The sequence below is a fragment of the Hemitrygon akajei genome, chromosome 16, assembly GCF_048418815.1.
Source record: "Hemitrygon akajei chromosome 16, sHemAka1.3, whole genome shotgun sequence".
NCBI lineage: Eukaryota > Metazoa > Chordata > Chondrichthyes > Myliobatiformes > Dasyatidae > Hemitrygon > Hemitrygon akajei.
The window spans coordinates 32,818,038-32,845,019 of NC_133139.1; the positions used below are offsets into that span (position 1 = coordinate 32,818,038).

General features: G+C 38.8%; 1 protein-coding gene across 1 annotated transcript in view; it reads right to left on the bottom strand.

Moving 5' to 3' along the window:
• timm44 (translocase of inner mitochondrial membrane 44 homolog (yeast)) overlaps positions 1 to 26,982 on the bottom strand; it is a 76,181-nt gene extending 49,199 nt beyond the window's left edge. The window contains exons 1-6 of the mRNA XM_073068641.1: positions 26,913 to 26,982; positions 15,180 to 15,290; positions 13,342 to 13,512; positions 13,187 to 13,267; positions 11,944 to 12,093; positions 585 to 724 (exon numbers count right to left, since the gene is read on the bottom strand). Of these exons, the coding sequence (XP_072924742.1) occupies positions 585 to 724; positions 11,944 to 12,093; positions 13,187 to 13,267; positions 13,342 to 13,512; positions 15,180 to 15,290; positions 26,913 to 26,942 (683 nt within the window). The 5' untranslated portion in view covers positions 26,943 to 26,982. The remainder of the gene's footprint in view (positions 1 to 584; positions 725 to 11,943; positions 12,094 to 13,186; positions 13,268 to 13,341; positions 13,513 to 15,179; positions 15,291 to 26,912) is intronic.

A 26,982-nucleotide genomic window follows, 5' to 3' on the forward strand; every position in this document is an offset into this window, starting at 1 on the left:
ATCCATATACACTACATCTACTGCTCTTCCTTCATCAATGTGTTTAGTCACATCCTCAAAAAATTCAATCAGGCTCATAAGGCATGACCTGCCCTTGACAAAGCCATGCTGACTACTCCTAACCACATTATACCTCTCCAAATGTTCATAAATCCTGCCTCTCAGGATCTTCTCCATCAACTTACCAACCACTGAGGTAAGACTCACTGGTCTATAATTTCCTGGGCTATCTCTACTCCCTTTCTTGAATAAAAGAACAACATCCACAACCTTCTAATCCTCGGGAACCTCTCCCATCCCTATTGATGAGGCAAAGATCATCGCCAGAGGATCAGCAATCTCCTCCTTCCTTTTGTTAAGGCTCTGTTTTCCTGTTCTACCTTTAAAATGTGAGGTTGATATAGAGAAGCTGATATATAAGCCAGTGATTTAGTTTTGAAATGCAAATGAATGGCTTGTTGATGACTATCATACTTTAAGAACGGTCACCTGAATGAGCTAGCAGAGAATGACAGATAGATAATTAACACCTTCAGGAGATGTGGGGAGAAAACCTGCTACTGAAATACCAAAGTATCACATACTCATTTGCTTCAAATACTTTTTCCTCCGTGGCTTTAGCTTTTGAAAAGTCACTTCTTTTCCTCAGCAATGACGGTGACCGGTAGGTCCCACTCTGCCCAAGGACACTCTCATCTAGTTCCTTCTTAACAGATTCAACACCCTGAAAGAAGCAAAGGAGGATAGGTCAGGTTAGTGTGATAGGGTCATGGCAGAAAAATCTATAACCATTCTATTCTTATAGCCACAATTTTCTAAGTTATATCATTCCCCTCAATTTTTATCAATAAGTGACCCCATAACAAAACAGGATATCAACAGGAATGGTGTCAGAGTAATCCAGGTTTACTAAAATTTAATTTAAATTAATTATATGAAATAATAAAGAAGTGAAAACAAAGTTGATTGAAGTAGATTACTGCACTTTTTATATAAATTCAATATATAACAGAAATAATGATTTATCTGGCTAGGTCATTGTAGAATTTTACATTTTTTTCTTAGAGAAGTGATCACAGAATAACAGGGCACCCTGGTTCAGTCGCACCTGCTGTATCCTTAGCCTCAGAAGTGCAGACAGGGTTTGTCCAATCCAGAACTCAATATATACTGTAAGGTCAAAAATGCTACCAATCTTTCTTTTACTCGGATGTGTCTGGTCAAGTTTTATTTAGTAAGAAACTGTTGAAGTCTACTACTGAACTCCTCCATTCTAACATCATGCAAAGAAACAAGTGGAAAAAAAGTGATATTCTGCAAAAAGGATCTGTCCCATTATTTAATGATAAGCAACTTGTGACACAGTAGAATGATATGCAGTTGCAAGAAACAGCTTGTGAACCCTTTGCAATCACCTGGTTTTCTGCATTAATTACTCATAAAATGTGGTCTGATCTTCATCTACATCACAATAATAGACAAACACAATCTGACTAAACTAATAACACACAAACAATTGTACATTTTCTTGACAATACTGAGTATACCATTTAAACAATCACAGTCTAGGTTCAAAAAGGTATGTGACCCTCTGGGGTAATGCCTTCTACAAAAGCTATTTGGAGTCAGGTGTTCCATCAATGAGACGAAATTGGAGGTGCCCTGCCCTATAAAAAAAAGACACACAAAGTCAGGTTACTGACAGAGCCTGCTCTTCTCAAGAAAGATCTGTTTATGTGCACTATGCCTCCATCAAATCAACTTTCAGAGGACCTTAGAAGAACTGTAGAGATGTATGAAGCTGGAAGAAGCTACAAGAACATTTCTAAAGACCTGAGTGTTCTCAGTCCACAACAAGAGAAACTGTCTATAAATGGAGGAAATTCAGTACTGTTGTTACTCTCCCTAAGAGTGGGCGCCCTGCAAAGATCACACCAAGAGCACAACAAGCAATGCTGAAGGAGGTGAAAAAGAACCCAAGGATAAGAGCAAAAGATCTGCAGAAATCTCTGGAACTTACTAAAGTTTCTGTTCATGTTTCCAATATAAGAAAAATACTGAATGAGAATGGTGTTCATTGAAGGACACCATGGAGGAAACCACGGCTCTCCAAAAATAAACATTACTGCATGTCTCAAATTTGCAAAACACCACCTGGATGTTCCACAACGCTCCTGGGGCAATGTTCTGTGGCAGATGAAACAAAAGTTGAACTTTTTGGCAAAAATGTACACCACTTTGTTTGGAAGAAAAAGGGCACTGCAGACCAACACCAAAACCTCATCCCAACTGTGAAGTATGGTGGAAGGGGTCTCAACGCTTGGGTTTGATTTGCTACCCAGGGCCTGGACATTTTGCAATCATTGAGGGAACAATGAATTCAAAGTTTTATCAAGACATTTTACAGGAGAATGTCAGGGAAACACTCCATCATCTGAAGTTTAATAGAAGTTAATGATGCAACAAAACAATGATCCTAAACACAAGAGAGGTCATGATCTGAACAGGGCGGTTCATGCAAGGTATCTCAGAAATATTGATGAACTGAAGCAGCTTTGTATGGAGAAATGGTCTAAAATTCCTCCTCACCATTGTGCAAGTCTGATCAGCAGCTACAGGAAATGTTTGGTGGAGGTTATTGCTACTAAAGGAGGTATTACCAGTTATTAAATACAAAGGTTCACATTTTTTTCCAGCCTGGACTGTGAATGATTAAACAATGTGTTCAATAAAGACAGGAAACGTGTAATTGTTCGTGTGTTATTAGTTTAGGCAGATTGTGTTTGCCTATTATTGTGACTTAGATGAAGATCAGACTACATTTTAAGAGTAATTAATGCAGAAAACCAGGTAGCTGCAAAGTGTTCACAAACTTTTTCTTGCAACTGTTGTAAAATTCAGAAGAATATTTCAAATCACATTTGCTCTAGTCAAGGATTGGGATGTTGATGAAAGTTTCCCCCTTCTTGCTTTCTCCTGCATTACTGAACACAATGGGTTAGAATTGGAGCATCTACACATGTTCCAACTCACCAGTGAAAAATTCAAAGCTATCACAGCTTTTCGCTGAACACCCACATTCTGTCCGCCAGAGAAAGCAGGATCTCCCAGTGGCCACACACTTTAATTCGACGTCCCATTCCCATTCTGGTATGTCGATCCATGGCCTCCTCTACTGTCAAGATGAAGCCACGCTCAGGTTGGAGGAACAACACTTTATATTCCATCTGGGTAGCCTCCAACCTGATGGCATAAACATTGATTTCTCTAACTTCCGTTAATGCCCCTCCTCCCCTTCTTACCCCATCCCTTATTTATTTATTATACTTTTTTTTCTCTCCCTTTTTTTCTCTCTCTGCCCCTCTCACAATCACTCCTTGCCTGTTCTCCATCTCCCTCTGGTGCTCCCCTCCCCCTTTCTTTCTCCCCAGGCCTCCCATCCCATGATCCTTTCCCTTCTCCAGCTGTGTATCCCTTTTGCCAATCAACTTTCTGGCTCTCAGCTCCACCCCACCCCCTCCTGTCTTCTCCTATCATTTCAGATTTCCCCCTCACCCTCCCACTTTCAAATCTCTTACTATCTTTTCTTTCAGTTAGTCCTGATAAAGGGTCTCGGCCCAAAACGTTGACTGTACTTCTTCCTATAGATGCTGCCTGGACTGCTGTGTTCCACCAGCATTTTGTGTGTGCTGCTTGAATTTCCAGCATCTGCAGTTTTCCTCCTGTTTACAGCTTTTCAAGACTGTGTTTCATCATACAAATCTATTTATTTTCACTCTCATGAGTCTAAAGTAGGAAAAGGTCAAGCTATGACAACTGTATGCAGTTCCCTTGGGTTAACAAAAGGGAAACAATAATCAGAGAGCACTCTTACAAACGTGTGCTGACTGATGATTCTGGAATATTCAAGTGAACTGAATAAACTAGAAATAGGGCAATTTGCCCATATTTAAATAACTTAATGATGAACACCATGAGTGAAGTAATGCTGGGTCAGAGTTCCAACAGAATCGTAAACCCATACGTTAAACAGCTTCAAGGGATGGAGCAAAGTGTTAAAAACCAACTCTGCCTTAATGTCGTACTGTGTCTAATGTCTCTTTTTTGGTTATTTAGCTTCTTTACCAGATGGAGTCTATATTCACTGGCACTGTTCCCCGGGAGACAAGCAGCATCAATATACTGATTCTGTCATACTTATTGACTTGAAATATACACAAGTGAATAAAAGTCATTAGATAGATCTCATTTCAATAAAATCTAGATATTCATGCACTATTTGTCTTCCTTAAATATTGCATTTGCTCCAAGACAAGGAGAAAATCTGCCAAATAGCTGCTACACTACAAAGATTCTGCAGAGACGTTTAAATTGTTATTGATTCAAATATAAACACTGGTCCAAATTTCTATTTTATTTTACCTGCCACACACTATTCCCAGGGTAGTCAGTTTCTGCCTCTGTGACTCAATTCTCAAAATGCACATGTACTGCAAATCCAAGTGTTGATATTCAGCCAGTTCAGATAATGGCACTTATTCTCGAGAGTTACTTCTGTCCCAGCATTCAAGTTTCCTTTGAGACCTATCCTAATTTATTTGCCTCGATATTTATTCTACCATTTCCATGGAAGCAACTACGGAAATTTGATATTACACACAATGGATCTGTGACTGTCAGTCTCACTGTCACTTTAATTTCTGGAATGTTGTCCCAGCTGAAGCACTGGGAGATTTTGAAAACTTCTAATTTGTTTTGCTAATGGCCTTTGGATATAACACCCAATCTGAGTTGCTCATGGTTTTTTTTTCAGAATGTGACTCTCCTTAGTGACCTTACATGTTACTTTTATTTTCCTCACAGAAAATAAAGGTAACTTGCACAACAGGCACAACAATCACCATTGCCATAAAGATTGCAGGAGGTCAAGAAAGTAAAAAAAAAATCAAGAACGAGAACTATTTTGCTGAATTTGCTAGTGATGTTGTGCGAACAGCCTGTTGCTAATATGGATTAAAGCTCACTTTAAGATGAGAATAGACCCAAGGCTTTCACCCCATCACAATACCGGGGAATGACGCACTGTCAGAGGTGCTGTCTTTTGGGTGAGATGTTAAATCAAGACCCTGGTTTCACATAGGATTTCATGGCACCTCTCCAGAGAAAGGTTGGGAAGTTCCCCTGGTATCATGGACAACTTTTAATCAATATATCAATTGTTTACTGATGCAAATGAAGTTCATGGTGAGAAAATATACTGTATCAAATCTCATATAGGAACAACTTATTATTTCAATTGACCAAACTTTTCTTCAACAGAAAGGACTTGTCCGTGATTGGGAGATTTAACTGCGGCCTTTGCTAGATCATCAATGACCAATTTCCCTGAACTCCTGTGGCAACCCAGACAAGGTTTTTTAGAAACTACAAATTTATATGTACAAGCAGGAAGTTATTGTCTCTGTATCAATGGGAGGCCATCCCATGTTTTAAGAGGACTTCATGCCTTCTGGGAGTCTATGGCCACAGTAAATTGAATACTGGAGGTGATTTCTTAAATTTAAATAAACTGCAAAGCTCAAATCAGCAGAACATGTTCAGGTAAATTTACTGCTTGGTAATTAGTCCTTCCCAATTTGAATACTTGATTAAAGTAGAAATTTCTGTGTTCCACTACATTAAAAATGTAGAAAGAAATTGACCATGACACAAGTGAAATTACCTGGATTGTTTACATGGTGATAATATGTTGTGTCCTATTTCACCACAATGACTATTATTCATGCTTTGAATCTTAGCATGTTCTAAACCAGATAAATATCATGGTTAAGATTCTCCTGAGCATGAAACAGGAGCTGGCAGCATAGCTTGTTGGTATCTGCCTAACTGCTGGCTAATTTCTACTGCTGTTCTATCTTAGATCAAAACATCAAGCTTCGATTGAGGCTGATGTACCACATACCGTTTTCATGGAATCAGAATCAGAACCAAAACCAGGTTTAATATCACCGGCATATGTCATGAAATGTATTGTTATGCGGCAGCGATACATAATAAAAACTGTAAATTAAGTAAATATATATATTAAACAGATAAATTAAATAAGTAGTGCAAAAAAGTAGTGTTCATGGGCTCAATTGGCTATTCAGAAATCTGATGGCAGAGGGAAAGAAGCTGTTCCTCAACTGTTGAGTGTGCGAGCCTTCAGGCTCCTGTGCCTCGTCCCTGATGGAAGCAATGAGAAGAGGACATGTCCTGGATGATGGGGGCCACCTTTTTCAGGTATCGCTCCTTGAAGATGATCTGGATGATACTAAGACTAGTGCCCGTGATGGAACTACCCAAGTTAACAACTTTCTGCAATTTCTTTCAATCCTGTGCAGTGGCCCCTCCATACCAAACAGTAATGCAGCCAGTTAGAATGCTCTTCACAGTATGTCTGTAGAAATTTGCGACTGCCTTTGGTGACATAATGATCAACCTAACACTTTCAAGTCTTCTGTTTGATTATTTTATAATGGACTCAGTGAATTCTCTCACTTCATGAAATTCTGAAGTTTCTTCACTGCTTCTCTTAAAATAAATTAAACAATGCTGTTAAAAGTCCTTTAGCCTTTCTTATTCTCTACAGCTAACAACCAAGAACACTTTCAGGTGAAAATTGCTTTAAAATACGCAATTCAAAACATCCAAGATGGATTTGGAATCAAAGATTCTGCTCTATATCCATTCTCCTGTGGAATTGTATTTCCAACCTCTAATTTGATTATGCTAGTCCAAGTGCTTAGTCATTTTGTTAATTTTGTTAACTAAATAGTCTTTATGCCCTTTATTACACTTCTAGCAGAAACCAATTTTAAAAGATACAAATTATCCTAGGCTGCTAGGAAAGGGACCACTTGGTTTTTTTTTTCTGTCACCTTAACAGGAATAAAGTTCCTCTTGTCCTCACCTACCACCCCATGAGCCTCTGTATCCAGCACATCATTCTCTGCAATTTCTGCCATCTTCAACAGGATCCTACCACCAAACACATCTTTACCTCCCCCTCTGACTCTTCACTTTCCAGAGGCACTGATCCCTACAAGCAGAAGAAGTGCTACACATGGTCATCACCTCCTCCCTCACCTTCATTCAGGGCCCCAAACAGTCCTTCCATGTGAGGCAACACTTCACCTGCAAATCCCTTAGGGTCGTCTACTATACTCAGTGATCCCAATGTGGCCTCTCTACATTGGTGAGACCTGGCGTAGATTAGGGGAATACTTTGTTGAGCACCTTTTCTCCATGCTCAAAAGGAAGGATTTCTCAGTGACCATCCCCATTCCAACATGTTAGTCCTTGACCACATCTACAGCCAAAATGAGACCACTTTCAGGGTGGAGGAGTAACACCTCATATTCCATCTGGGTAGCTCCAACCGGATGGCATGAACATCAATTTCTCTAACTTGTGGTCATTTGTCCCTCTCCCGCTTTCCTCTTCTTCCATTCCCTACTCTGGGTCCCTTCTCACCTCTTCTCTACTCACCTACCTATCACCTTCTTCTGATGCCTCTCCTCCTACCCTTTCTCCCATGGTCCACTCTCCTCTCCTATCAGATTCCTTCTCCAGCCTTTTATCCTTTTATTACCTCCCTAATTCTTACTTCCTCCCCAACTTCCTGGCTTCACCTATCTCCCTCTAGTGTCCCACTCTCCCATCCCACATTCTGGTTTCTTCTTCCTTCATTTCCAGATCTGATGACGGGTCTCAGCCCAAAACTTCGATTGTTTATTCATTTCCATAGATAGTGCCTGACCTGCTGAGTTCCTCCAGTATTTTGTGTATGTTGCTTTAGATTTCCGGCATCTGCAGAAGCCCTTGTGTTCAAGTTTCTCGTATCTTATGATCTGTTCTAATAGTTAGTCTTTGAGGCTCAGACACTAAGAGATATGCAAAAAAAGATTGATGTGCAAACTGCTGAGTAAGAGAAACATTTGCACTGAGAGAGGAATCAAGTCTGTATCAAATTTTCACTGTTTATTCAGTCTAGTATGGAAATCCTTATACATCAGGAAGGATTCTGTAATTGGTAAAACACATTTAGACTCAAATACATTATTTGTATTAGAAACCAACACATAAATGTGAGGCAGGCAGCCCACAAGGCTCCATATTCAATACAAAGAAATTTATTTATTGCAAACTTTTTCCCTTTAGTCTTTCCTACAGTAAAAATTATTTATTTTGCTTTGGCATTTTTGATATCATTCTAGTCATACATTTCTCAATCCTTCCCTTTATATTTTTTTGCCAATGACCAAAATGACAATCCAGGTTGATTGGTTTGCATAATCAAAAGCTTCCTAACATATCCCAGCAGATCCTCGTTTGTTTTGAATGGCTCAGTTTTGCAGCAAACAGCACAGCACTCGATAAGTACTACCTGTGCCCTTTATGAATGTGCCATAAAGCAGTGTAGCAAGTTTGGTAGGAGTGTTGAATGCTGAGGTGTTCTGCACCAGTACATTAAGTTCTTTTGTCAACAAAAGTTCACTGAACTCGGTATGTCTATCCTTCACCCTGACAGTAATATGCTGCTTCTAGACTTTTGATATGACCATTTTAAACACCTCCCATTTTCCAGCTGTTTCTTTGCTTTTAAATAGAATCATCCAGTCAAGCTCAGATAGATCCTGCCTCAATCCTTCAAAGTTCACCCTGCTCCAGTTCAGGAGTTTAATCTGTTGTCCAGTTCTATCTTTTTCCATAACTATTATAAAACTGTGGTCACTGGACCCAGAATGCTCCTATTTCTGTTACTTGGTTGTATTGTTCCCTAAGAGGAAACCCTGAGTTGGTTCATCTATATATTGTGATAAAACTGACTTGGACACATCACACAGATACCACCCCACCCATGTTCTTTTCACCCTAGTAGCCTAGTTGACACGAGGAAAATTGAAATCTCCCACCAGCACTACCCTACTATTCTCAGAGCTACTTGCAATTTCTTGACACATATGCTCAAATACTTGCTGGCTATAGGTGGATGGGGAAGGTGTCCAAAATATAGCCCTACCAAGGTGACTATCCCCTTCTTATTTCTAAGTTCTAACCAAATGGTCTCGTTACATTATCTCTCAAGAATTTCCTCTCTAAATACTGTTGTAATATATTCTCTTATTAAAAAGCCAACATCCCCTCCTCCTTTATCTGATCCTCTATCATGCCTAAAGCATAGTCTCATGTCAGGCCCCCCTCACAATTGAGTTTCCATAACTGGTATTTATCTCCAATTCCACACATTCTCAAACACCTGCACCTCCACTTTATGTTCATCTAAATTAATCTAGCTTTTAGACCATGTTTCTAATTTTATGCATCTTTTTGCCTCAGTATCCATTTGCTTTACTTCACATTTGCAAGGTGCCTTAGGCTGTACATGTACTTTAAAGGTGCATTTACAAATTGAAATTGCTTTCTTTGGAGCTGGCATCTTTGGAGCCCATATGCCAGGAAGTAACATTTCTTTTTAATGGGAGGAGGACGGAGGAGGCTGCAAAACAAATTTCACCAGATTCACAAAAGAGATGCACATCAAATTGAGGTTTATGACAGCCTCTCAAGTTTGATTTTGAGGAAATTACACATGCACAGCAGTGAAACAATTACATTGTTAACCATCTTGTCTTCTTTCATCAATGAAAAAGCATCCAAGTTAATGAATGGTGCATTGGTCAACACTCTCCAAAGGCCCAGAAGTAGGAGGACAGGACAAGGGTGCTACTGTCATAAAGCACTGCCCCAGAATTTTATTGGCTGCCACAGAGGAACATAATTCCCATTTTGGTCCTGGACCAATTTCTTATGTAGGTTTTCTTGTTGCTTATGTGTAGAGAGCCTGAATGACACCAGTAGGTTCAAGGACCAGACCCAATGGAAGTCACAGGGATGATGAGAGCAGGAGTTGGTGTTTGGAAGTGGGGGCAGGGTCACATGAAAGGAGAGGTTCAACTGATGCACATAAATGGTGATGGGAATTCAGGTCAGGGGTGAGGTTTTGGGCTCAGACTGGTTGCAGATGAAATTGCTGGTGTTGTGAGTGTGGTTGCTGAGTTTTGATAATGTTCAGTCTAGAAAATTGGGCACTAAATTAGGATTATTATTGGGAGTTCCTGATTGGGGAAGTCATTGTGCAATAGAGGGTTGCAATTAACAGTTGGGTTGCATGATTATAGCTAGGCAGTTGGGGTATTGGGGCAGGTAATTGAGGATGGGGTCTTGTGTTTGACAGATTGATGGGTGATGGTTGCGAGCTTGAGGGATATGGGTGGCCTCTCTACCGGGGAAATTGGAGACTGATGAACAATAGTTAGCATATATCTCAAGAGGACTAGAATATAAAAACAAAGATGTAATGCTGAGACTTTATAAGGCACTGGTGTGGTCTCACTTGGAATACTGTCAGCAGTTTTGGGCCCCTTATTTAAGAAAAGATGTGCTGACATTGGAGAGACATCAGAGGAGGTACACAAGAATGATTCCAGGAATGATTATGGGATGAGGAGCGATTGATGGCTCTGCGTCTTTACTCACTGGAATTTATAAGAATGAGGGGGGATCTCATTGAAACCTATTGAATGTTGAAAGGCCTCGACAGAGTAGATATAGAGAGGATGTTTATAGTGGGAGTCTAGAACCAGAGGGCACAGCCTCAGAATAAAGGGACGTCCATTTAGAATGGAGATGAGGAGGAATTTCTTTAGCCAGTGTGTAGCGAATCTGTGAAATTCTTTGCCACAGGCAGCTGTGGAGGCCAGGTCATTTGGTATATTTAAGACAGAGGTTGATAGGTTCTTGATTAGTCAGGACATGAAAGGTTACGGGGAGAAGACAGGAGAATGGGGTTGAGAGGGAAATGGATCAGCCATGATGGAATGGCATAACAGGCTCAATGTGCTAAATGGCGAAATTCTGCTCAATGTCTTTCAGATTACAGCATGTACTTCAATACGAGATTTTCTCCATTGAGAGAAAATTGTGAATTACAAGAAATCACCTTTGGTGAAACACCAAATATATCAACACAAGCTACTCCAAAGCTTGCATAATAAAGAATCATTTTAAACAGAACAATGGCGAAGTTTATGCAAAATATCAAGCAATTGCATCTTAAACATTAATTCAACAGTTCAAAATGAAAACTGAAACTGATTTGAAGAGAGCATTAGTGCCCCCTGGTGCTCAATGTGATTTGTGCTACTCTCTATTGTAGTCAACCACAGATTAGGTGGCTTTTAAATTCTAATCTGGATGGTGTTAAAATTGAATTATCAAAAATAAAGAAGGTCTGAGTGAAGATCAGTTAATTTGTAATGTCCCATAATCTGCCATGCTCTTTAACATAAATTAGTTATACCAATAGAACGGACAATGAAGTGTTAGAGGTACCTGCACAACTAAAGGGTATTGTTCTAGCAAGAACCAGCACTTCCTGGCAAGGAAAAGAATTGGAAAAGATTATTTAAATTAATTTTTCCCGAGCTAGTATTTTTGGTCAGTGATTTTGCTTTTTAATGTGTGAAAGATGAATGGCATTTTTTCATCCACTTGCAATATCTAATTTACTGGTTGTTTATCTGAATCGGAGAGGTTATATTTATCATTATTATCAAATTATAGGTTAATTTTAATTCAACTATTTCAGAAAATGAATTATAACTAAAGTAAAGATTAGTTTAAACTTTTGGGTGTCAAAGGGTTCCACACAACATTTCTATATGTGTTAGCTGAACTACTGCAAGAACTTGCTTTTCTGCAGAACCTTGATTTGTCTCTAGGCATATCCCACGTGGCTTCATTTTCATGGTTAAATCAAATAAAAGTGGAATGCAGTTTTGAATATGGTTATATCTCACATGCATTAGAGTCATTGAAGTAAACTTTAGGTTTATTTACCTGAGATATTGCTTTGAAAGCAGTAGTTTTCCCAATTTTCTCCCCGCTCCTGCTGACAGTTTCCGCAGACTGTTTGGCTGATTTTGCTGCTTCTTCTACTCCTTCCCTTATTTTTTTACCAATATCAGATTTACCAACTTCATCGAGGCTCTGTAGTGCAGAAAGCAGTGCATGAATATACTTACTATAAACAGGTTTCAATAGCATGTGAAACAAATAGTCAAACTCCACTAACATCAGACACACATGAATGGGGCAGATAAATACTTAACTTAACACTTCCAGAACTATAGCCTGTAGGTGCTGATAACCAAAATGAAGCCACAAGAGACTGTTAATGTTGGTATCTAGAACATACAAGATACTTGAGAAACTCAGTGAGACAGGTAGCAACTATAGAGGGAAATAGTCAGTAGATATTTCAAGTCGAAGGCCCTTCCTCTTGACAAAGGATCTCAACCCGAAACAACAACTGTTTGTTTCCCTCCACAGACACTGCCCAACCTACTGTGTTCTTCCAGCAACTTGCGTATTGCTGGTAAGCATGTGTTCACTTTACAAGGCTCAACATGAAAAATATTGGTATTCTATTCAGCCATGAATATCACCATCTTATCCTGGCTTCTTCCAACATTCATATGCCTTTGCAGGAGAAATCATAATTACATCCTGGAATTAACAAAGTTAATATGACATGAAGCTGCCATTAACGAGCACTGGCTTGCCTACCCACTTATTCTCATTCTTCCTGCAATTCCATTTAATAATGCCTTTTCTGCTGTTTGGAGAATCTAGGATGAAAGATCATAGTTGTTGAAAATTAGTCAGATCTTTCAGGAATGGCATTCAGAGACACACCCATAGACAGAAGTTGGTGAAAATAATGCTGGGTTAATTGTTAATTGAGGTTGAAAAATTGAGGCTGATAACTTTATTAACCAAGACTAGTTTGGAGAGTCAGGTCTCAGATCAGCCATCATCTGATTTAATGATGTCATATGCTAGAGAGGTAATGTGCCCTTTTTCCCTGCTCTTGTGTTCATAGGACTTCGAATTAGTAGGCATCAAAGTCCAGCATGATGTGTTCATGGCATAACAGGAGAAAACTAATCAATCAATGCCACTACCTGATGAAATGACATAACACTCATGCTGCAAAATTTATAGAAGCAGTAATTCAGAAAATTCCAAACTCTTTATACAGTTGCCTAATATTCTTGGTTAGCCCATAAAATGAACTCACCTCTTTTACTGTTTCTGAAAACTCTTCCAGCTTTTTCTTTAAAACTTCTGAGGTTTTGACTGTTTCAGATTCAATGGTTTTCTAAAAAAAATTAAAACTATTTAATCACTGTAATATTCAGAATTGTGCATCACAGAAAAGTTTTAAATACTTACATATTTTTTCCGTGCCCTTTGTAAAGCTTCTGATTCTTCTAACTTCTTTGCTTCGTCTCGAAATTTCTTAATGCTATCTTTCATTTCTTTGTTTTTTGCTAGTTCTTGTTTGATATTGTCCAATAAACCACCAAGAAAGCCCCTCCTCCCATCTGATGTGTAACTTCGAACCTATAAAGAAATTAGAAACTTCAAGTGAAATTCAGTAGCTGTATTTTTATAAACTTGGATAATCAGTGTGCAGAAATCACAAAAGGTTGCCTCGCAGGCGCAGCAGATGATAAAGAAGGCAAATAGAATATTGGCCTTCATTCCTAAAGGGATTCAATTTGAGAGCAAGGGAAATATGCTGCATTGTACTGAGTAATAGTGATACTGCATCTGGAGTACTGCATCCACAGTTCTGGTCTCCTTGAGAACAGATACACTGACTTTAGAAGCAGGACAGAAAAGGTTCATCAGGTTGATTCTGAAGATGAGGAGAGATTGAGTCATCTGGGATTACTCACTTGAATTCATAAGAATGAGAGCAGATCTTATAAAAACATTAAAATATGAAAAGGGATAGATAAGATGGAGGCAGGAAAGTTGTTTCCATTGGTAGGCAAGACAAGAACTAGGGGGACATGACCTGAAGGCTCATGGCATAAATGGAGGTGAGGAGGAACTGTTTTTTCCCAAACTGTGGAATTCTCTGCCCTGGAAAGCAGTAGAGGCTATCTCATGAAATATATTTAAAACACAGTAAGATAGATTTTTGCACATTTTTATAGAAAAAGGCAGATAGGTGGGGCTGTCCATGGCCAGACAGTCAAAGATCTTATTGAATGGCAGAGCAGGCTTGACAGACCAATTGGCCTGCTCCTGTTCCTATCCTACAGATAGATTCTCTCACCTTTTTAAAGGCACAGGGATGGTGTGAAACTCGTTACAGAGTAATGGACTGAGGTGAAGACTTTGCCATTTGAGAATCCACTTACATTGATAAAGTCTCATCAGTGAGTTGGATCATTAACACTGCACATGCACAGCATTAAGGCAGAGGAAGAAAATCTACCATAACTTGTTCAGACTCCAAAACTTCATCATGTTTTACCTACTCGAGCAGAATATCATACAGATCATCAGAAGGATACCAAGGCTTAAAAGGATTAAATTCAGAGAACCGATACATAACCTTGACGTATATTACCTTGAATTTAGAACTATGTGTATCTATCTAATTAAGTTCAGAATGACAACATGATCAAAGAGAGTGAATTATAAAGCATAGGTTTCATCTGAAGAGGAAAAGAGGCACAATCAGAAGAAGCAGGCATTTACAAATGAAATTAGAGAGCTTCTTTTCATATTAAGAATGCAGTTAATGGAAATACAGTATTATTTCTCAAAAGTTATAAGAAGTCTAAATCAATTATTAGTTAATGTTATTAGAGATTAAAGATATAAGATTATTAACTAGAGCCAAAGAACAGACAATAACCAAACATAATAATGAAATAAGCTCAAGAAGCTAATGGGGCTTCTTCTTCTAATCCCACCTTCAAAGAAAATTATCAAAAGTTATAAAAGGAAATTGATAATAGGTTTTTGTAAGTAATCCCCTCACTGGCTCAGAGTTATGTGCCAGTATTACCAGACTAAAGCATCATTATGTCAGAGTCAAACTATTACTCAAAGATGAGTAAATTCGTAGCCAGGTTTTCTTTATATTCAAAATGAGGTATCGGGCCAATAACCATTTGCCTAGAGATGACCAGCTGTAACTGGGCACTCACAGGGTGCAATACAAAGTAATTTTATTGTATCTTCTTTCCTTGATTTCAAGTTTGCATTACCTGACATTGCTTTGTAGAAGAACGGTTGCATATACTGTAAATATGAGTTCTGTTGAGTGCTGGAACTTGAGATCTTGTGCACAAAAGCTTAATACTTGTTGATAGACATATCTGGAAATGACAGATTTATAATTAACAAATAGAGTGCTTTAATTTTACAGCATGTTAATACACTTCAATATCCCCAAAAACATCTAATATTGAATGAATTATTTTAATTTCTAGTCACTGTTAAGTGAAAAGAATGGATGACTTTTAGCACAACAGACTCAAAGAGCATTGAATCTATCAACAATTAACCTTGTGTTTTTTTTTGTTGTTCACTAAAAAATGTACAGAATTCTGAGAAATCCTAATATACAGAGCACTAAATGGACTTTCTAATCTATGATGGAAGTGTACCAACGAACAAATCCTAGCAATGTAAAACAAACCTAAAGGAGATACAAATATTTGCATTTCTATTGTGCATGGTGCTAAAATGTATCAAAAGGAAAAAGCAGCAACTATTTTGTAATTAAATATCTTAGTCAACTCAGAAGTTAGAAACACATTTCAATTCCCAACAAATTGATACTAGAGTATCAAAGATTGGTATATTGTGTCTTAGTGTGTCTTTTCATTGTGAATTCTGGCAACAAGTCATTTTAGAATAGGCCATTATTTATAACCAATAGGACTGTACTGTGCTGTTCTTTTGCTATGCCAGGCTTAACCACCCAAACAACAAAGGATAAAGTCACATTGCAAATCACTCATAAGCCCAGCTCAATATTATTTATTGTTAAAAATAATTCTCAATCTCAGTAGTTTTTTTAGTGAAAAATGACAAAAAAAGATATTAATTTAAAACTAACTTCAAATTAAGTTAATTGAATTGACTTTATTTCTTACATCCTTCACGTACATGAGGAGTAAAAATCTTTACATTATGTCTCCGATTAAATGTACAATGTGCAATCATAGTATTTTATAATAATTTATAATAAATAGAACAGTCAATGTAACATAGAAATACACTCAAATCAACATGAGTTAATAAGTCTGATGGCCTGGTGGAAGAAGCTGTCCCGGACCCTGTTGGTCCTGGCTTTTATGCTGCAGTACCATTTCCTGGATAGTAGCAGCTAGAATAGATTGTGGTTGGGGTGACTCAGATCCCCAATGATCCTCAGAGCCCTTTTTTTTACACCTGTCTTTGTAAATTGCCTGAATCATGCGAAGTTCACAACTACAGATGCACTGGGCTGTCCGCACGACGCTCTGCAGAATCCTGTGATTAAGGGAGGTACAGCTCCCATACCAGGCAGTGATGCAGCCAGTCAGGATGCTCTCAATTGTGCCTCTGTAGAAAGTTCTTAGGATTTGGGGGCCAATACCAAACTTCCTCAACCATCTGAGGTGAAAGAGGCACTGTTGTGCCTTTTCCACCACACAGCTGGTGTGTATAGACCACGTGAGGTCTTCGGTGATGTGGATGCCAAGGAACTTAAAGCTGTTTACCCTCTCAACCCTAGATCCATTGTTGTCAATGGATTGACCCGTCTCCATTCCTCCTGTAATCCACAACCAGCTCCTTTGTTGTTTTCTTGACACCACTGTGTCAGAGAGATGACTTCTTCCTGTGGATTACAGCTGTGGGTGGTGACACAGTCATGGGTATACAGGGGGTAAAGGAGGGGACTTAGTACCCAGGCCTAAAGGGCTCCTGTGTTATAATTCAGAGGGGTGGAGGTGAGGAAGCCCACTCTTACCACCTGTGGCAATCTGACAGGAAGTCCAGGATCCAGCTGCACAAGGCAGGGTCAAGGCCGAGGTCTCTGAGCTTCCTGTCAAGCCTGGATGGAATTATGGTGTTGAATGCTGAACTGTAGTTCAAGAACAGCATTCTCACATAAGCATCCTTCTTCTCCAGGTGTGTAAGAACCAAGAGCAATGGCTATTGCGTCGTCTGTCGATCGGTTTTGTCCGTAGACGAATTGTAGGGGGTCCAGTGTGGGTGGCAGCATGCTGCAGATGTAGTCTTTGACCAGCCTCTCAAAGCATTTGCCTATTATTGAGATAAGTGTGTCAGGATGCCATTCAGGCATATTAAATGAAGAAACTTCATTAACTTAAATGAAGAAAAATCTTGAAAGGACAAATTCATTTCCAATTTACATTTGTCTAATTCCTCCACTCTTTAAGTTAGTCATTGTGTATTAGTCTTGAGATTTATTGGTGTAAATTCCTCAGATGGTCATTGTTCAAATCTCGGCATCTTATAAATATTTTCCAGCTAGAATTGCTGGATTGTGATCAGTATTATGACTTCTTCCTGTCATGCCAGGGATCAGAGGCTAATTCTAGTGCATAAAGGATCTAGCTCAGGTCAATAAACAAATACCGCACAAATGACATTTAAGACAACACCTGCAGTTTTTGCTTCAGTACTCCAACTCCAGAAAGACTCACCAGATACTTGGGTTGGCAACCTAAATACATACCAAGATTAAGATTTTGTAAATAGTAAGTAATCCCCTCACTGATCTAGTTATGAGTTATAGAGATCAGATTTCAAGCCATCCTAAACAGCAATTTGATCTCAGATGTGATAAATGACAAGTCAATACAAGTGATTGCTATCTGGCTCAACTATTGGTGTATGGGGAAGGTGGAGTGATAGGTGGAGAGGTGAAGATTGCTGTGCTTTCTGCTCTAACGTTTAGATATTTTAGCTGGAATTTTAGATTAAATGCTCCAGTAAAAATTAAAAATAATATAACATTATTGGTTACCCACCACCGGAGACAAGGACTAAACAAATGCATTACTAAACATAATTGCAATTATATTATTACTAAAAACAAGCAGAGGAGAAAATCATAAAAATTCAAAAATTGTAATTAAAAACTAAAGAAACAGCAAGTACATCGCATTGTGCTAATAACAGCAGAACTGGTCCATGTTTCCAGTGGTACTACTCAGGAACCAATTACTGTACATACCTATCCTCGCAGAGACTGCCTGAATTGCTTTGAACTTCCATCACTGTCTCAAGTTAAACTGCCATACTCCATTTATAGTGTCTTAGTTTTTAAACTGGACTGAGACCCTGGCTGCCTTATTTACTTTGAAGCTTTTTATCATTATTTGTTCCTGCTATTTTTTTTAAAAAGCATCTAATTAATCCTTTAGCTACAGCAAAAATCTTTGTTTTATTGCAACAGAGCAAGAAAATTATCCTTCTCAGAACTGGAAAGTTATCGTCACATATACTGAGGCACAGTGAAAAGCTTGTTTTGCATACTGTTCATACAGATCAATTCATTACACTGTGCGTTGAGTATTACAAGTTAAAACAATAACAGATTGTACAACTAAGTGCAACTACTACAGAGAAAGTGCAATGCAGGTAGACAAAAAGGTGCAACATTATAATGACGTGGATTATGAGATGAATATCATTCTTATTGAACAAAAGAATCATTAAATAATAGTGGGGTTGCAACTGACAGTACATGTTTTCAGCTTTACTATCTTCTGCCCAATGGGAGAGGAGAGAAGAAAAAATATCTGGGATGGTGCTGGCTGTTTTACTGAGGCAGTGAGAAGTATAGCAAAGTCTATGGAAATGAGTCTGGTCCCCATGACACGCTGAGCTACGTCCAAACTTCTCTGCAGTTTCTTGTGATCGTGGGCAGAGAAGTTATCAAACCTTGATGCATGCAGATATGATGTTTTCTATGGTGCATCGATAAAAACTGGTAAGGGCTGACAGGAACATGTCAAATTTCTTTAGCCTCTTAAGCAGAGGTATTGGTGAGCTTTATTGAATGTGGCATGTACGTAGTTGGACCAGGACAGACTATTACCCCGAGGAACCTGAAGGTCTCAACCTCAGCACCATTGATGTAACAAGGAGCATGTTCACTACCCCTTTCCTGAAGCTAACGACCAGCTCTTCTGTTTTGGGGACATTGAGGGAAAAGTCATATGATGCCATGTTACTAAGCTCTCTATCTCTTTCCTGCACTCCAACTCATTGTTATTGAGATAGGGTCTCCTATGGTGGTATCACCTGCAAACTTGTAGATGGAGTTGGAGACAAATCTGGCCACACAGTCATTAGTGCACAGGGAGTACAGTAAGAAGCTGAGCACATGACCTTATGGAGCACCAGTGTCGAGAATAATCGTGGCATAAGTGTTGTTGTCTATCCTTACTGATTGCAGCCTGTTGGTCAGAAGGTCAACAACCCAGCTCAGAGGAAGGTGTTGATTCCCACATCTTGGTGTTTAGTAATGAGTTTGCCTGGAATTATAGTATTGAAGGCAGAGTTGTAGGTAACATAGATGGCTCCCTCAGATAGACACATGGATGAAAGTAAAATGGAGGATTATATGGAAGGGGTTAAATTGATTGGGAGTAGGTTAAAAAAAAAGGCTGAAGGGCCTGTACTATCTATGTACTGTCCAGATGCTCCAGAGATGAGTGTAGGACCAGGGACCTGTTCCAGCAGTAGAAGAAATGCAGTGAGTCGAGGTTGTCTGGGAGGTTGGAATTAAAGAGAAATACGACAGCTTCTCAAAGCACTTCATGATAATGGACGTCAGAGCCACTGGGCAGCAGACATCAAGGCACGTTACCTTGTTTTTCTTTTGCTCTCCCAAACTTGTACAACTCAATGTCATTTTGAACAACATTGACCACAGATGAATGCAATATTCTAAATGAAACTGACACTAATAGATTAGAAACACTAGACAACATGTCTAGACACCTCAATGTTGAAAGGAAAATCTCAACATTTAATTGATTTCTTTAGGACTGAGTCACTGCTCTAAAATTTTCAAAAACATGTTTACACTTAAGATCTCACCAAGTTCATTAAGGGACAGAGAATATAATGTGATGAAAACTCCGTACTTCTCAAAGACATGTTAACATTTAAAACCATTCTGCTTTTACCTTACTTCAATTCACATCAGCTCTTATGAAATTTATTAGTTGTGACTTGTTATAGTTAAATGCTTTGTAACTTCAAAACATTAAACTAATTCAAAGGAAGACACAGGAGTCTGAAATGTGAGTCTAATTTTGTCTTTTACTTTAAGCAAGGTGCACATGTATCATGTGGTAGCATGACAATGTTTGCAATTCATATATTTTTACATATAACCATAATTAATTATATAAACAACAAAGAATGCTTAATCAAACAATATATTTACAAGATTACTCGAATATTACTTAAATATTAAATACACAGCTGTTAACATTCTACATATAACAACACTATTACATTCTCATCATGGATGGACAGCCACCTTTATACTAATGGAGTCAGAGCTAAATTGCTCTGTCCATTATGTAACAAGTTTTACTATCAGAAATCAAAGGGAAGGATACCAAACTGAAATATCTATTAATTTATGTTACTTAGGAGAGAGAATGAAAAATTTAATTGAAGCATCTGGTAAACTCCATAACAGGAAGGACAGAGTTTTGTTTTCTAGGAATAAAAATGTAATTAATGAGCCAGAAATCTCTCATTATGTTGCCTGCTGAGAGTTCAATGATAATAATGTTTACCAACCAGAGAAGAGAATAATGTTTCCATAAAGATTTTTTCCATGTTAAAGCAGAGCTGTACTTAACTAGGCCTGTCCTTTTTTATTTCATTTAATCCAAAAGCTGCACATCCCCAAGGCCAATTAGAGCTATTGGTGAAACTTTTCGAGATTGGTACCTGAAATTCATTTCTCCAATGGAACAGTAATTTTATTAACCTGTTTTCCCTTTGAGGTCGACATTAGGGTCATCAAGTGCAAGTCAAAACTTTTCTAAATATAGTTTGTATGCTGTTCATGGTGTTATTATTCAGAAGCAAAACTGTTAGCCTCTTTCTGAAGCATAAGGACCAATGTCTCCAGTGCACAGATCTCCAACTGCTATATTTTCTTTTTGCTGCAAGAATTCATAACTTTATTTATTACAGTATCAAAAAGTGAAATTTTAATCTGCCATAAAATATGACACCCTAATTGTTATGACCATCACTTCCAAGCTTCAAGCTCTGCTCCAAGCCAACAAATGCAGTCAGGAAAAGAATTAAAACATTAAGCTTTTAAAAAAAATATTAATATTAATGTCCAAAGAGTCAAAACTATTACAATATTTTGATGTTAATGGAAATGGTTAAGGCCACTTATTTAAAATAGTATTTGTTTCATATTTGTGTTAACTTACTTTCAAGACTACATCATAAAATATTGAAGAGATACCTTCACAAATTTGAAATATTTTACATATAAGCATAGCAAGTAATTAGGGCGGGAAGTGCTATGGTAGTCATTATTGCAAAGGAGTGAGTGCAAAAATGGGATATTTTGCTGCAATTGCAAAGGACTTTGGAGACACCACTTCTAAGAACTGTGCACAGTTCTGATCTCTTTATTAAAGTAAGAGTATACAGGACATGGAGGCAATGCAAAGAAAGTTCACCAGAGTTACTCTATGTACAAGTAAATTACTTTACAAGACAAATTTGAGCATAATGAGCATATATTCTGTGGAGCCCGAAATGAAGAAAAGTGACCTTCTAAGGCACGTAATTTTCTGAGAGTATTTGACAGCCTAAATGCTGAGAATGCTGCCTCTGGCATAAATCTAAAATGAGGGAGCAGACTCTCAGGGATAATGGGTCACCCATTTCAGAAAGAAGCAAAGAATGTCTCCTTATCTCAAAAGACTGTAAATCTCTAGCCCAGAGAACTATGGAACCAGAATATTTAAGGCTAAGGTACATTTATAGTCTTTAGAGGAAACAATTATGCAGACCAGGCGGAAATGTGTTGAGATTAAGATCAGATCATGATCTTATTGAATGGCAAGGTATGTTTTACAGGTGATATAACATATGCCTACTTACGTCCTCATATTCAAATTCATGATTACTAAAGTTAAAGCAAAATTCAAACTTAAAAAGAAAACCATGAAGAAATTCAGACTCCAAAAGTATGCCCCCAATGAGTCAAAGTTTTCAGAGGAAGGCCAAGGAGTGACACAGCCATTAGCAAGTCTGTGCTGCACCATTTTACATACCCATTAATGTGAACTAGAATTTCTAAGCATATGCCTATCAATAACTGGGATATTGTGTCCAAATCCAAATGCAATGTTTGAAAGGGTGAAACACAAAACAATTACTTAGATTCAAGATTTAGGCAAGGCTGACCTTATGTCAGCCTTATGTCTCTGTAATGACACAGAGACATACAGTAACCTTGACAACATTAAAAGGTAGAACAATACACCTAATGGATATGCACACACAAAAAAGTAGCTTCCTTTGTGATGCAAGAGCTCTTCTAGCTGATGAAAGGAAATAGAAGAAAAATGAGCATACAAAAATGCTTATGTTACAAAAATCCTGGTTACCGGGAGAAATACAAAGAACGAAAGGTGCCAATGAAAACGTGGAAACATTGATTAATTATTTTGCATCAATATTTACAAGTTTGGAACAGTGAGTCAAGTATCCTTAGAAAATTAACAATGTTTCATAGATCGGATGCAATCCCAACAAATTCCTTCCTGGCACCTAATGTTAATCCAAAATCTAACATTGACATATTTTTATTAACTGGAGCCTTAAAGGAATTTGGCGTTAGATCATAAATCTCGTGCTTAAGGATTAAATCTTCTCCTACTCTTTCTGAAGGCTACAGTACGAAGAAAAGTTTCAAGACACTGACTATGACCATCAAGAGCAAAGAATGCAGGGGTACTACCACTGAGGTTTGTTTTAAAATTATGATGGTACAGGTGATCCCTGAGTTAATAGAGGGGATTGTGTTCCATGAAAAGTCTGCATTATGATTTTCTGTTACACAAAGCTGCGTTGTATGTGCATGTGTCAAGAAACACACAAATTTCTTCTTGTCATGTAAGTTCTGAGAGCGTGAATTTTATTCCAGATCTCAAAATCTTTCAGCAGTGATTTGTGAATTTGGCAATTGTAAATGCCTGTTACCCTGCAATACAAAGGTCACCTGTATTGATAGCTAAACTGCCTATAACAAAAAGGTGAACTTAAAACTAAGTATTTTACTCACTCTTTCAGGAAGATGAGCATTCATCGGCAGTCTCTGATTATCCATGCTCAGATTGACTTTTGAGGTCACTCACCCAGTCACACTGATGTGCCCGGAATTACAGAGCCAGACCAGGCAACAACAGCAAATCTCATCCATTGGTGTCTGAGTGCAAGAGGCTTAGGTGGATCTAAGAAGAGTTTTTTGGAGTGGTATGTAGATTTCTACTAGAGAGGAAGGTGTAGAACATAGAATGACAAGCACACGACAGGTCCTTCAGTCCACAATGTTGTGCTGAACTAATTAAGCTGGTTATTAGGAACACACACAAAATGCTGGAGGAACTCAGCAGGCCAGGCAGCATCCATGGAAAAAGTAAACAGTTGTCATTTCAGGACTGAAAGAAAGTCAGAGTAAGAAGATGGGGGGGAGGGGAGGATAAAGTACAAGGTGGCAGGTGATAGGTGAAACCAGGGGGGAATGAAGTAAAGAGCTGTGAAGTTGTTTGGTAAAAGAGATAAAGGGCTGGAGAAGGAGGAATCTGACAGGAGAGGACAGATGAACATCAAGGAAAGGGGGCAGAGCACCAGAAGGAGATGACAAGGGCAGGTAAAGAGATAAGGTTTGAGAAATTTGAGATATCAAAGTTCATGCCATCAGGTTGGAGGCTACCCAGACAGAATATAAGGTGTTGGTCCTCCAACCTGAGTGAGGCCTCCTCGAGGCAATAGACGAGGCCATGGACTGACATGTCGGAATGGGAATGGGATGTGGAATTGAAATGGATGGCCACTAGGAGATCCTGCTTTTTCTGGCGGATGGAGCGTAGGGAGGGTTGAGTGGATAAGGGAGTTGGAAAGGGACCCTAGGAAAAAGATACTGGTTGCCTACTCTATCTGTGCCTCTCATAATCTTATAAACAAATCCTTTCAACCCCTGCCACTCCAAAGGAAAAAAAAACTCTTGGTGGTAATTTTGAAATGTTTCCTTTTTACAACAGCTTTCAAAAAGAGTAGGAGAGCATTTAGTCTTCAAAACCATGAAATTTATGATCTAACTCCAAACCCTTTAAGCCTTCAGTACTGATGCAAATGAAGTATTTCACTGTATGTTTCGATGTACATGTGACAAAGCTAATCTTTACAATAGCTTTAATAAAATTATTTCTATCTCAGATATTGATATCTAACCTCTCCTTTTAGCTTATGCTCTCTAATCCAGGCAGTGCCCTGATGAACCTTTTCTGAACCCTCTCCAACACGTGTGTGTGTGTGTGTGTGGGGGGGGGGGGGGGCGGAGGGAGAAGGGGAGCACAAATGATGTTCCCTACTCTTGAACTTAATGCCTTGACAAATAAATCAAGGCAAGCTATGGATTTGGACCCCAAGATCCATTTCACCTCAACAATGTTAAGGGTCTTGCCATTAACAGTGTACTGTCCCTTTACAATTGATCTCCCAAAGTACAACACTTCTCATTTGGCTAGATTAAACTCCATTGCCCCTTCTCTGCCTTTATCAGCAAACTGATCTATCTCCTGTTGTATCCTTTAGCAATTTTCTACACTACCCAGAACACCACCGATCATTGTATCAGCTGCAAACTAACTCACCCATCCATTCACATTCCAGGTTAATTATATATATCACAAACCACTAAGGTCATAACCACCTGGTTATGACTTTGCACCATAATGTCTCCACTTTCTCTGTATCTGTAATACTTTATTCTGCATTTGTCCTTTATACTACCTAAATGTACAGATGTGACAAAATGATCTGTGTGGATAACATGCAAAACAAAGTTTTCCCTGTACTTTTAAAGACTTTAAGAATATGGATTTGGATGGCTGAGTTTTAGATAAGGGTAAGTTTTTGGAGGATGCAGGACAGGAAGCTATTAAAGGTTGGAATAATCAGGCCTGGAGGTAACAATTCAGGATCTGAGTCACAGCAGCACAGGCTGAGGCAAGGATGGGGAAAGTGGGAATACAATCTTTAAGGTACACTGGAGAGAATGCAGAGGACCTCCATCCAGGATATTGCCTTAGATGGTATTTTGCATTATGAGGGGTGGCTGGATTTGTTTTCCATGGAGTGGGAGGAGGCTGGGGGGTGGGTTGTGGTAGTGCTAATCCTGACAGAGGTAAACAATGAGACACAGAGTAGGATTGGTGGTAGGAAACTTTTCATCACAGCATAGGTGTGATAGATAAACATTTAGAGTAAAAGGTTTGGGACATTTTACATCCACTGCATGGTTAGAATCTGCAACACACTGATTGGCAGGTGGAGAAGGGAGAAACTCTCACAACACATATCTAAATGGACACTTGAATCACCCAGGCATACAAAATTATGGACCAAATACCAGTAAGTATTTAATAAACAGCCAAAAGACTTCTGTTTTCTATGACTCTTAAGATTCTACAATAAAGAATCATCAGCTCAGAGTCAAACAGAGGAAAGAGGCCAAGATCTGGTTCAGCCTGACAGTGCCAGATGTATTAAAAGTAATTTTCCAACTATCTTTCTCATTCTTTGAAACAATTCTTGCAAATGTGTTTTTAAAGCATCAAAGTTATTACTCAGGAACCTAGCAGAATTGATTAAGAATCTTTTAAGAGACTCTTGGATAGGTATATGGAACTTAGAAAAATAAACAGCTATGGGTAACCCTAGGTAACTTCTAAAGTACATGTTCGGCACAGCATCATGGGCTGAATGGTCTGTATTGTGCTGTAGGTTTTCTATGTTTTTATTTCTGCATGCACTACAAATACCTTTGCTACACATTGGAGTTATACTCTAGAATTAACCTGTGTTCAGATAGAAGTCAGTGGAAGCAACTCATGGCCAATGGGCCTCTATATAACAAACATCTTCAGTTACCTCAAGGTGAATAAAGAATCACAAGTGTGTATCTCTAAAAGTTAATAAGAATGGTTGCATATTTGTTTCAACAAATAGCGCAAATGGATTTATACTCTAACTACTCTATTTTAGCTCAGTGCATACCAACATTGCACACAAAAGTTTCTAGTTTAATCATCTCAGGTGGCCAATTCCAAACTGAAGGATAAGTGGTAGCATACCATTGGTCTTGACACCACTTAATACCTTAACACTGTCCAAATATTTCCACTTCTATTTTAAACAATGCGTGAAATAGGTTGCCACGAGCCACGCGGTTGAAATAAAGGTCAAGTGCATTTTGACGAATCATACAGATTAGTGTATCTCCCAGGTGTCCTCAGGTATCTCATTCCGCTCTGAACACCGTACCGAATCGGTCAGGTGCTCGATGCTGAAGACTAACGTGGGCCTTTTACATAGGGCACCGATACCACCGTAACAAAAGAAGCAATTAACACTGATAGTAATGGACCTGTTCCTGTTGTTACCATTGGTGAGACTGGGACCTACTCTGAAAGAGTTGCGCGGCTTCATTCTTCCTACCCCGTCTCCTTCACCCTCAACGCTGACTTTCCCTGACATCATTCCCCACGTTATGCGACTCATCACTAGAGCCTGCTCCACCAACTCTCCACCGCTAACGGGAGAGCCATTTGAATTTGACAGGATGCTCATTCTCAGTCAAGCCGCAGATCTCTGATGCCAGGAGATTGGAACAATCCTGGGAAGCACACTCTTACCTGGTAGCCGCGGCTCCCGGCCGCCGCCATGTTACCGTTGGATGACCTTCTATGGCGGAAATGACGTAAA